Source organism: Phoenix dactylifera, chromosome 1, assembly GCF_051530095.1.
Source record: "Phoenix dactylifera cultivar Ajwa chromosome 1, Ajwa_hap1_PhDact_Kaust_v1.1, whole genome shotgun sequence".
NCBI lineage: Eukaryota > Viridiplantae > Streptophyta > Magnoliopsida > Arecales > Arecaceae > Phoenix > Phoenix dactylifera.
The window spans coordinates 33975993-33988872 of NC_143190.1; the positions used below are offsets into that span (position 1 = coordinate 33975993).

The 12880-nt window shown below is 38.0% G+C and overlaps 1 protein-coding gene across 2 annotated transcripts; it reads left to right on the forward strand.

The window, feature by feature from the left end:
- The first annotated feature begins 1408 nt into the window (after positions 1 to 1408).
- Positions 1409 to 11209, forward strand: LOC103707334 (protein NETWORKED 1A-like). 2 transcript variants are annotated; one of them, XM_088721958.2, is made up of 8 exons: positions 1779 to 1988; positions 2247 to 2331; positions 2407 to 2523; positions 2636 to 2708; positions 2787 to 3091; positions 5407 to 7184; positions 7439 to 9418; positions 9912 to 11209. In XM_088721958.2, exons 5-8 carry the CDS (start codon positions 2989 to 2991, stop codon positions 11028 to 11030), a joined length of 4980 nt encoding a protein of 1659 aa, XP_088578084.2. In that variant the 5' UTR covers positions 1779 to 1988; positions 2247 to 2331; positions 2407 to 2523; positions 2636 to 2708; positions 2787 to 2988; the 3' UTR covers positions 11031 to 11209. The 2 variants fall into 2 exon arrangements, with proteins under 2 accessions (XP_008789995.4, XP_088578084.2); XM_008791773.4 differs by lacking the exon at positions 2247 to 2331 and having other exon boundaries at positions 1409 to 1988.
- The last annotated feature ends 1671 nt before the right edge of the window (positions 11210 to 12880 follow it).

The window sequence follows — 12880 nt, forward strand, 5'->3', positions numbered from 1 at the left end:
ACAGGAAGAGCCATACAATCGTAGCATGAACACATCCAACAAAATTAGAAAATAAAAAAAATATCGAAGAGAAAAAGAAATAGTATCGTGATTTTTCTACTTAAATGCTCCGCTATATAAGAGGCAACCCAGTCCGCAACACTATTCGCCTCCTGATAAATGGCATGAAAGGATATGCAACTTTCTACGATCCACCCAATCTAAATGGTATTTTTGTAAGAAAGTAAAAAAATAAGTTCACAATATATGGATATTATGATAAGAAAAGTGGTTGATCATGAAATTATCATAGACATATATGTTATCTAATTCATAAATTATAAGAATGCTTTATTGATCTCCAGTTGCAAGTCTAGATGATTAATTAATATGCCTTTTTCTTTTACCTTAGATATCATCAAGAAAGTATTCTTTATCTACATCTAGGACAATGTAGATAGAACTTATTGTCTCTAAATATGCCTCCTATTTTTCGTGTGTCTATCTCCATAGAATTTATCATAATGTGCCAGTTTACATTAAAAAAATTTATTATTGTGTAACAGTTGATCTTCTTATATGTAGCTGATTCATACAGTCCAGGAAGCATGAAGACATACTTTTTCTCCTCATGTAACTACATTGTCAGAAATCATGGCATTCATTGCCAAATAATTCTTGCTATGATCAATGTTATAAGTCATGTTGAAGTATATTCTCATTTTAGTTGTTTCTCATCTGCTATACCATCTAGGAATGATGGACACTAGAAAAAGATAACCACATCATATTAAGCAAAGCTACTGCAGTAAACCAAGTGCAGTACTCCAATCGAAGTCAGCCATCCCAACTAGTTGAATCTAGGCTGCATGAGGAGGTTGGGGACCGAGCTCATCATCCTAGAGAGAGATTCAGCCACAGCAATCGACTAGATACGAAAGGAGAGATTGAGGGGGGAGGGGAGTCCCCCTGTTTTGCGACATCAGACTGATGCTGAGAGATTGTAGCGTCTTTCAGATAGTGCACGTGTACTAGAAGACGAAGAAGGCCGCAAACTGGATTGCATCCTACGTTGCGCAGCACTCTAGAGAGGTACTTTGGCTACACTGGAGAGTTCTTTCTTCGTACCTAAGTCAAGTTGTAGCTTTTAATTTTATTGGTTGCTCCTACACTAAAGTAAGGCAAGTAGCCCTTGTAACAAAAAAAAAAAAAAAAAAAGCAACAGTGATAGCATGAAAAATCTCGTTCGAGTGAGTGTTGGTCAGTCAAGCTTTTCTTGCCATCTCGTGAATCATATCAATCCATCAATGCCATATCATCATGAAAAGCTTTTTGTAATGACCTGGGGATGCATCTCAGTATTAATCATCTATCATTCGTTAATCACATCATTACCAATTCATAAAGAAATCTATCCATTAGAAAAATTATTATAGGTAGGAAGGAAGCTTGAGTGCTCAAATTTAAAAAAACGCAACTACAACCAACTCGATGTGATGACAAAAGACAGCAATTCAATCTCTATATTTTTTGTTTTTTGTTTGAATGATGTGATGAGACTATAATGGTAAAGATTCAGTGCGAGCCGGATTGCCGGAGTTGGTGGTTATACGTTTCCTAATTTACTGCATTATTATTCCGAGCCGTTACCGCCCGGAATTCCTCGAATTACAGTCTCAATCCCAACAAATCTACCAATCCTGGCACCCAGAATTATAATTCCCACAGTGTTTCCTTTCCTTTTGACTCATCCGCCTCGCTGCTTTGTCTTTTTTATTCTCTCTTTTCTTCTTTTCCTTGGTCCTGTTTTGTTTGGGTTTGCTTTCCTCTTGCCAGTAGAGCAGAAACAGGGGAGGTATTAAAAATAAGAAGAATCTTCACTCAGAGGGGGGAGAGAGAGAGAGAGAGAGAGTTCTATTTTGCTACGGGGATGGGTTGATAGTGGATGGAAAAGCGGCTGGATCTTTCGGTACAGCTGCTTAGCGAAGAAAGATTCGCTCTTTTCCACGGTAAAAGATTTTTCTTCCATGCCTTGATTGTTGTTTTCTATGTTTTGATTGAAATTCAGTTGCAGAGATATCGTTTCTTGTGCGCCTCTGTGTTTGTTTCATTTTCGGTGCCTTAGATTCGGTAGTTATAATGTTTCGACGGAGATTTAATGTCTTGGATTTTTTTTTTGTTCTTTCATCAATTCCTAACACTGAGTCAATTGGTTTTGTGGTGGCTTGGTTATGGTTTCGGTTGATCATGGAGTCTTGTTGCTGCAGAAAGTAGGATTTTCGGGATATTTCTCCTGGGTTTTGGCTCTCAAGCCGCAATTGTTATCTGTCCCTGTGTCTGATTTCTTTTTCGGTTGAGCTTCTATTCTTCGAGCAATCAATTTGTTCCATGTTTTGATCGAAACTGAGTTGTAGATGGTGGATTCAGTCTCAGGATTACCGAGGTTTTGAATGTGGTTGCTGAAATTATGTGAACTGCTGTTGAAGGAGGAGTCTTTGTTTGCTTTCTTCAAAGGAGGTCTTGTTTCTGCTTCTTGATGTGGAGGTGAGAAAAAAAAATTGATATTCTTTATCTTTCCTTTGTCTTCTACTGATATCTTTAACATTACTCTACAGTGACCTACTTCTTGTTTTCTGATGTGATTGCTGTTGATCAGGTGATTTTTGGTGCAAGCAAGCGATTATTCAACTAACTTATTGGGTTCTTTTACTCTTTACTACCCCAATAAGGTCTTCCTTATGCTGCACTGAGAGTTTTATATCTACTTTTGCATTTCCAAACCTGATCTCATCTGCATTGCTTTATAGGTGGTTTGAAATTCATCCAATTAGGAACACAAGGCTTCGCATACATTTTGTTGGCATTCATTGAGTTGAGTGGCTTTATGAATTGTGTTTGGAAAATATGTTTTGCTCCTGGCTTGGATCTATTACCTAGGGTTTTATATTGGTGAAAAGATTGAGGCTTTGGAGACTAGAACAGTTAGCATTGGTTTGTCTGCTTGGAGTCATGGAAACGTTGCCACGTGCTGAATCCAGGTGCTTGTATTCATGGTGGTGGGCTAGTCATATCAGCCCAAAGAATTCTAAATGGCTCCAGGAAAACCTTGCAGGTAAGCATTTTCTCTGTATGGTTGTTTTGTTACCATTTGATGCCACAAATAGAGTTGCAGTGGAGAAAGCTTTTACAAAATTTTGAACACTGTACTGCCAAAGTTATTCTTCTTATCAAACTCAAGACTGAGTTCTCTTTCACAATCAGATTACTGTATAATGCCTCCAGTTATAAAATTGAACAGCTGCATTTGGTTTTACAGTTCAGGATCAGGAACAAAACTATTAAGAGACTTCAAATCCAATAGATAACAGAGAACAACATTGTTAGTTTTATTCAGTGACAGGTAAACTTGGATGAAGTGTCCAAAAGCAAATTCTTGCATGAATGAGTTTTTAAACGAAGGCAGAGAATCTGTATTGCATTTAACTCTTTGTAAATCATATTTCTAAAAGTTATAGGAATCACTGCAGTAATTACCATGAGTCTACATATATTCAGATGTTCAATCATCTGAAGTGCTGGAAAAGTACATTTGACCCCCCTTTTGTGTTGATTCTGAGAGTAACATCCCACCCTCCTCTCTCTCTCTTTCAAGAACTAGGACAGGTGGAAGATTGCCTTGAAACTGGGTGAGAGTGGGATCTGGACCCAGGTCACTGGCATCAGTCCTCATTGACTTTGTCAACTGAACCAATTGGCACCCATAGTGTGGGAATACATTTCGTCTTAGGACTATGAACTTTTCGTTCTTCATACCTCTCGTCAGATAGTGTTTAGTTGTAACTTGACCCAAATGGATGTAGTGTTTATGCGTAAAGCTTCCTTGGTAGACTTGCTGGGAGTCCTCCAATGGGTCAGTTGAACCCTATCTATCATTTACTGATTCTTCCAGCAGCTGAATAACTTTCTTTACCCTGTTTCCTTCTTCCTTATATAAAGTTAATGAAGCCAGGGAACCTGTCTTTTCCTTTTAAGTGTAAAATTGTACAAAATGGACACTTCCTGTTAGTATTTTCTGTGTGCTAATTACATGGTCAACCATTTTCTGGTTAACAAGAAACTTGTAATTTGGTGAACTTGATAAGAAAATAATACTAGTTGAGATTTGGTAGAACATGATTGTACTTGCTCTTCTATATTTCAACTTCCTTTAATGCTTCTAACAATAATACATATATAACAACTGGCACAAATTTATCCATAGACATCTTGTCCGTGCATGCATGCCTGTAGAAATATTGTGGACATTAAGTACCACATTTTTTACTTTTCAAAAATTAATTAACTAGGTTTTACAAAATTGAATCTGTTTAGGCATATCTATGTGTCTTTGGAGAGATGAACGAAGAGTGGGCCTAACACCATTTAGATATATTGACAAAGAGGTGGCTACAGCCAGAGCAGCATTGTGGAATGTTTGTGCAAGGAATAAAACTAGGATAAAGTAAATCCATTAAAACCTAGGAATGTAAAGTATGATGTTGCTATTTAGCTTCTATCTTGGCAAAATATGCTGGTCATAGACAGTACTGAATTGATAAAAAGGTAGATTTCACACTTCTCAAAGAGAATGATGTTGCCTTGGTTTTCCCCTTTATGTTTCTCTTTCAATCTCATATTTAGCAGCACAAAAGGTATTCCTATATTTCACCATGATGATACAGAATGTTCAACCAAGGCAAAAAATTTGTGCCATGGACAGGTTCTATGATGGCTGTACAATCTTTGGCTGGCTACTAATGGTTGTTAGTTAGGTAGCTCAGAACTCATAGAGCAGTCCATAGCTTTCCTGATGAGATAAATAAAAGTAGTACAGAGCATAACTCCACTTGTTGCCAATATGGTTCTATCTTTGTTGCTTCATCTATAGTTTGTTATCTATTAAAGTATGCTTTCTTAATTGATATCTATCCATTATGTATGCATGTACATGGGTTTCTTCAACTTTTCATCATTAACAAGGTTTGAGAATTTTGTTCAAGCTCATAATAAAAGGAATACATTCTCAGTGACAAGTTTGCAGGAGGATTTTTGTTTTATTTTATTTTAATTTGATGTAAAAATTTGAAGGATCATGTTTAAGGAGATTTTCATTGTTGAAGCTTTTCTCCAAAGACTTGTACATAGATGTCAGTTGATCGATCATTTAGAGCCTACTCCTTTGTTATTATTGCTTGGCATTTTGCATGCATGGCCTCCTTTTCATAATTTATGTTAACAAAAGTGTATTTGTGCACTTATTGTTAACTTAGTATTGAAAACTTGTCTTGGCTTCCCTCTTTTTTTTTTGTCTTATCATTTTTTGGTTATGGAATGTTTTTGCATCTTTATATATTTTCACTAAGATTATGCACTTACTTACCTCGACAGACATGGACAACAAGATCAAAGAAATGATCAAGCTCATAGAAGAAGATGCTGATTCCTTCGCGAAAAGAGCAGAAATGTTCTATAGGAAACGCCCTGAGATTATGAAATTGGTGGAGGAATTTTACCGAGCATACCGTGCTTTAGCAGAAAGATATGATCATGCAACTGGAGCACTTCGCCAGGCTCATCGAACAATGGCAGAAGCATTCCCCAATGAAATCCCATTAGTGTTGACCGATGAGCCCCCACCTGGATCTTCTGCCTTGCAGGAGGATCCTTATTCTTTTAAGATGCCTCCACCCATTCATGAACTGTTCAACCCTGATGACTTACAGAAGGATGCATTGAGTGTGCCCTCACAGTTGAATGAGATATTAGCAGTTGGAGAGGAGACTACCTATCCAAATACCACTAAGGAGAGGGTAAGACGAGGCTTGAATTTCCATGAGGAACAAGGAAAAGGGTCAGAATATAAGCTACTGAAAAAAGAAATTTCCCGGTTACTGACAGAAAATCAAGATCTTAAGAGCCAAATTACATCAGAGTCAGTCCGTGCCGGCAGAGCTGAAACTGAAGCACAAAGCCTGAAAGACACCATGTCTGAAGTAAAATCTGAAAAGGAAGCTGCCTTTCTTCAATACCAGCAATCCGTGGAAAGGATAGCTAACTTGGAGATGGAAGTCTCTCACAACCAAGAAGACATTACAAAGCTTAATGATGAGATGTTAATGAGAGCTAAGAATCTGAATGTTGCACAGGAGAAATGCCTTTTACTGGAGAAAGTAAATCAATCGCTACAGTTGGAACTCGAGGCTCTTAGGCAGAGAGAAAAAGAGCAACAGGAAGAATTTAATGTCAAGCAAGAAGAGCTGGAGAAACTCCACATTTCCATCAACGATGAAAAACAAAAAAATTTGCAGGCTGAAATGGCTCAAAGTGCTTTGGAGAAGCTGCATGCTGAATCTCAAGAAGAGATGAGGCTTTTGGCGCTGCAAATTCAAAGTGGAATCGAAAAGCTGAAGGACATCGAACCAAGCAAAGTGAGCTCAGAAGAACTACTGAAGATTAAGGCGGAAAATGGTAGACTGAACGAACAAAACCTTTCTTCTGCTTTAAAGATAATCAATCTGCAGGATGAGATAATTTTCTTAAAAGATTCAATAGTGAAACTTGAAGATGAAGTGGGTCTGCATGTGGAGGAAAACAAACTTCTTCGGGAAGAGCTCTCCCGTCTAAAAGAAGGTAGAAATGATTTAGAACAGAGACATTTTGCACTAATGGAGCAAATACAAGGAGTGAATTTGAATGTAGGGTCCCTTCAGCTATTAGTTAAGGAGTTGAAAGATGGAAATAATGAACTAAAGGAGATCATTAAGAAACATGAAGATGAAAAAGCTGCTCATTTGCAGAACCTAAAACAAATGGAGAAAGTGTCAGAGAAGAATGCTCTTGTGCAAACCTCTCTTTCAAATGCAAATGTCGAGTTAGAAAGATTAAGAGAGAAGATAAAGACATTAGAAGACTCCTGTGAATATTTCCGTGGCAAGATTTCCATCCATCTATCTGAAAAGGCTGTGCTGGTCTCCCATATAGAGGCTATTGCTCGGAATATGGAGAAGCTTTTGGAGAAAAATACATTCTTGGAGAACTCCCTATCTGATCTGAACATCGAACTTGAAGATCTGAGAGGAAAGCTGGAAGGCCTTGAGAAATATTGTCGATCTCTTCATGATCAAAATTCCGAACTCATTGCTCAAAAGACTGCTCTTGTGTCTCAGGTAGATGTTTCAAGGACTTTTCCTCCCTCTTTCCTTCAAGTCCCCGCATCATCCATCCTTGTCCTTTAGCTCATTTGAATGGGAATTGGATGTTTATTTTTTCTTCTGATTTTCAGATTTTGACCTATTGACTATTACATGATCTTTTTTCCCTAAAAAAAAAGAAAAAAAATCATCTTATGTGTTGTCCCGGTATTCTTCTTTTTTATTAATGTTTACTTGGTGATAAATCCTGACCAATGTTGGTGCATCAGGTAGAAAGCATTAGTGAGAGTCTGGAAAACTTGGAAGTTAAGTATGCAGAATCAGAAAACAAACACTTGAATTTAGAGAGGGAGAAAAATTTGACATTTCATCAAATAATGGAGCTAAAGGAGTTATTGAATCTTGAAAAGGAAGAGCGTCAAACTGTTATCCAGTCCAACAAGAGTCAGCTGAGTGCTTTAGAGCACAATTTTTTTTGCCTACAAGGAGAAATTCAGTATAGAGAGGAGGAGCTTGAAGTGGAACAGCATAAACTTTTAAGTGCCCAAATTGAGATCTTCATCTTGCAGAGATGCTTGTGTGATATGAAAGAACAAAATATAGTTCTTTCTGAAGTTTGTCAGAAACATCAAGAGACATCAAGCCATGCAGAAAATTTGATTTTGCAACTCGACCAGGATCGCCACATTCAAGAGAAAAATCTAAAATCTCTGTCGTTGCATTATGAAAAGCTGAGGGATGGTGTTCGTCTCATATTAAAAACTCTAATAGTTGAGGAGGATTGGTCTTTGGATGGTATCAAAGATGAATTACTTTTACAGCTTATTTTGCATGAAATTAGATGCTTGCTGAAATTTAGTTCAGAGGACAAGGATGAAAAACAGCGTCTGCTTTCTGAGAAATCAGTTATTTTTGGCCTTCTGGAGCAGTTTGGAAAGCACATGGTAGATATGAGATCAGAAAGGAAGGTTCTCGGGCAAGAATCTAAAATAAGGACTGAGGAACTGTTACTGTTGCATGGCAAAAGGCATGAACTCTTTGAGATGAATGAAAAGTTGAGGCAGGATATGCAATCAGGTAATCAAAGACAGGAAGCACTCAAGGCTGAAATGGAGATTCTTTATGGACGGTTATCAGATTTTCTGCAGGTTCGTCGCTCATTGCAAAGTGAGATTGATAGGTTACTAGAAGAAAATTGCTTCTTGTCAAAGAGACTTGATGACTTGAGGGTGAAAGAGAACACATTGGAAGAGGAAAACAGAATCATCCTTGAAGAGGCCATGGCCCTAGAATTTCTTTGCCTGATCTTCAGAAGTTTCAGTGCTGAGAAAGCATTAGAGCTACAATTATTGAAAAATGATGTGAACTATCTTCATGAGGCTAGAAATGAGCTTGCCCAGGAGAACAGACTAATGATTTTAAAAATGGGAGATCTAGAAGTTGAAAAAGCAGGTCTTAGGGACTTGGTTGTTAATCTGGGTGAGTGCAGAAGGCGTTTGGTGATGCTTGAGAATGATCTTGATGCATTAAAACATGTCTGTGAACAACTGAACCAACAAATTGATACAGGAAGGAACCTTCTAATACAGAAAGACATGGAGCTGTTACAAGCAAATCAAAAGATCCAACAAGCACAAGATGTGACAGTAGAATTATGTCGAAGTATTGAGAGCTTTAAGCTAGATATTAATAAGGATAAGATGGTAAGAGAAGAGTTAGAGAAGAAGATATTCACTTTGTCAGAAGATCATGCCCATAAGAAAAATGAGATTCTAAGTCTTCATCAAGTAAATGAGATGTTGAAAGGAGAACTTGATAGAGTGCAGAAAGAGATTGGAGAGGTTAGAAGCAGAGAAGAGCATCTGACTTCTGAACTGTGGAGAGGAAGAGATGAGGTCAAGTCCTTTGAGGAGGAAATTGCAACATTATTAGCTGAAATTCAATCTACCACCATCAATGCAGCGCTCTGTGAAGAAAAGGTGCTTGAACTAACAGCAAAATGTGATAGCCTTGAGATAAGTGCTATGGTACAAAGGGAAGTGCTGAATGAGGAAATCACTCTAAGAAATGTGTATATGGATGAGTTGAAGGAAAAACTGGAGGCTCAGGATAGAGAAAACAGAGAACTTAAGACATACTTAACTGCATATGTTCCCCTTGTCATGTCTTTGTGGGGTGATGTTGCCTTGCTGGAAGAGCGCATCCTTACGCTAGCCAATCCTAGTTCATCAGAAAAGCAAGAAATAAAGGTAACTTTACACCAGAATGGCAATAAAGTGAAGTCTCATCTAGTTTTTCGTATTTGTAGTGCAATTCAGTTCACTAATTTGCATGAACCAACATTATTCCACTCTCTTACCCCTAGCACATGGGAATTCAACTCATAACACATTTGTTTGATTTATCAACTCATGGATATTATTCCTGAGTCATGTTTACTGGTCTGGCTAGTCTTGGCTTGGCTTTGCTATGTCTGGAATGCATCTTGAAGTATTGCTTATATTGTAATAAAAAAAGAAAACATTAATATAATCTATGTATACTTTTTTCACAATAAACATTAATAGAAAACATTAGTGATTTAAAGTAACAATTTATGTATCTTTTCTGCAATAACAGAATTGAGCTGATAGAAAAAATGATCTCCAAAGGAACAATCTATGTATCTTTTTTCCAGTAATAGAATTGAGCTGATTGAAGTCATGATTTCTAAAGAAGCAATATGTGTATCTTTTTTTCCAGGAAGTTTCTTTGGTGCCTCTTCAGAGTAAGAAGAGCAATCAACAACCTATCAAAGATAATTGTGCCATGGATCTGACAGGAATTCTGAAGTTGCAACAATTGCATGCCAAAGTTGAAGCACTCCAGAAGGTGGTCATGGATGCTGGAAGACTTTTAGGGAAGGAAAGATTTGACTCGGATTATAGTCTGGAAGCTGCAAGGAAAGAAATTGAAGGCTTCAAATCAAAGGGAAACTCAGATGATGAAATCACTAAAGTGAAGCATGAGCAGAAGATGAAGGATATACAACTTGATCTTGTTTCAAATTCTTCACGACATGGCAATAGTGTTGGTTCATATGGGCTAAGAGAGACAGGAAATGCCAAATCTAATGATCAGACACTTGAATTATGGCGAACAACTGAAAGGGGTCGCAACAATTACATAGAGATAACTCCATCAGGAACTACAGTGCATGATTTGAAGTATCACCAGATGAAAGCAATGGAGGAAGGAAAGGGCAAGCAACCTATCTGTGAACTGCTGGATGAAAAAGAGTTGGGCATCGACAAGCTGGAGCTACCCGAAAAAGCTATGATGGAACCCCATCAAGAATGGAACAGAAGGGTCATTGAGAGGCTTTCTTCTGATGCTCAGAGGCTGTTGGTCCTTCAAGCAAGTGTACAGGAACTGAAAGCAAATATGGGAACATCTGAAGAGGTTAGTAAACCAAGAGGTTTTGAATTTGATACAGTCAAAGCACAGTTGAAAGAGGCTGAGGGAATCATCTCGCAGTTGATTGATACCAACAGCAAGATGACAAAGAAGGCTAAAGACTTCATCTCATCCTCTGACAATTTGCTTGAGGACAATGTAGAGATGGGGAGCACAAGCCAAAGGATAATCTCAGAACGGGCACAGAGGGTGTCAGAAAAGACTGGAAGGTTGGAACTGGAGCTGCAAAAAATCCAGTATACGTTGCTGAAACTTGAGGAAGAACATGCAAATAAGGGAACAAGAGCTGCAGGAAAAAGATCAAAAATCTATTTGCGGGACTATCTTTATGGAAGGAGAAACAGCCGTAGACAGAAGAAATCCCCTACTTGTGGCTGCTTCAGGCTTAAACCAAAGGATGAGTAGTTCTTTTTCCTACTGCATCGATCACTTGATACTGCAGCTTTGACAGAAGAGAAGGTTCATGCAAGCATACTATTGATAAGCTTCATGAATGCAGTAAATTATTTCTATATTGTCTAATTTTCTAAGAGAAGTCTTCATTTTGAGATTCATAAATAAGTAGTTCTGATTTAGCAAGGAAAGTATTAATGTCGGCCTGATCCATATAAGCCGTTTAGGTGAATTTTCTTTGCACACATGCATTCATGTGGATGTTTATGTGCATTCATTATTTCAGTATGGAATTCTCCACAAAAACACAATACTAACCCTCTTTCCAGCTACCTGTCCGCTTTGTAATTTTCCAATGATGCTTATCAATAGCTACCTAAATTTTTACACAAGCTTCTACTCCTTTCCCACAGCTTCCATTTATGGTATTGGTAAATCATCCTGTCGTCCATATAAACCCTGCAGCACAATTTGAGATGTTAAAGCTGCAGTATCAAGTTGCTGAACCTTCTCTTACATAATTATGGTATTGTTTATCCTCCTGCAAACATGTATTGGATGTCGCTGTTGTTCGTGGGAAGGATGGATAGTGCTTTTCATGTCATGTCATTAACATAATTTGAGAATGTTATTTGTATCAAATGGTAGATTGAAACAAGATTTGTCAGTTGCTGCATTTGCTTGTTTCGTACGGCTAAATTCATCTCTCTTGCCAGGAAACTGTTTTGGTAGAGATAGAAAACTCGACTGTCAGATGGTAGAGAAAAATTATGACATGTCTATTCTGAGCAGAGAGATGAATCTAGGCTGGTTCATGGTTCTGCTGTCATGTTTGAAGAAGAAAGAAAGTTCGTAACCTTTTCACACAGGCATGTAGAAAATCTGATCACGCAAAGATTTCTAATTATCTGGGTACCGAGCTTCTGTTCGCAAACTGACATCTTGAGTCCCTTCTTTGCTGCCGTTGCTTCTTCAAAACTCTCTCATCAGAAAAGCATCATTTTCTGAGCTTGCACCGCATAAGATGAATATATGTGCACCTAAATACCTGCATGGATCACAATAATCTAATTGACAAGCAGGTTGACGAGTTCGAATCATAGTCTCAGGACCACCAAATGGGTCGGAGCAGCTGTTTGCATTGGTTGAATGTTGTAGTTCCTCCATGAATTGGATGTTGTAATAATTCACTCGTAAGTGTTCGGGTAAGAGGCAAAATTGCCATCATCAATTGAGTAGGTCTTGATTCTCAATGCCACCTTTCCAGCATCAACAAAGTCACCATAGACACCCATCACTGGGTATACAAGCGAATAGGCTGATGATACCAATTCAGTTTGCCCGCTCAGCCATTCAAAAGACTGACAGGCAGCAGCTTCCTCAAACCACTAGCAGCATTCATGGCATCGAGATTAACCTTTCAAAAAGTTCCCAAAGGCAGCATCAAATAAAGCAGCATGGAGTAGTCAATAAATTTGCAGCAAGTCAACCACGAATTAGTTCTTTTGTCATAGGATATAACCCTGTGGCAATCTCAGCACTCGCCAAACTGCTTGGTTCTACTCTAGCCAGACCTTGGCAGAAAAAGAGATCTCAAAAATTCCAAATACCCTAGACAAGCAACTGGACTATTCATTGACTGCCTTTCATACCCTGTTTTCTATTGACTAGCTATCATACCCTGTTATTAGCTATAATGGAGTCAACAATGAAATAACCTGAGAAGCACTAATATTTCCACAAAAATGGTAATAACGCTTAATTTCAGATTAAGAAAATGACATGGTATACATAGAAATGTTTAGCAGTGTTGGAAGCTAATAGCACAATTAATGGGGGGGGGAAAAAAACACTCAAACCAG

Coding starts and splice junctions, on each gene's coding strand:
- LOC103707334 (XM_008791773.4), top strand. CDS start 2,989: ATGGAAACGTTGCCACGTGCTGAATCCAGGTGCTTGTATTCATGGTGG. Junction 3,092..5,406: donor GCTCCAGGAAAACCTTGCAG/GTAAGCATTTTC, acceptor TTACCTCGACAG/ACATGGACAACAAGATCAAA. Junction 7,185..7,438: donor AGACTGCTCTTGTGTCTCAG/GTAGATGTTTCA, acceptor TTGGTGCATCAG/GTAGAAAGCATTAGTGAGAG.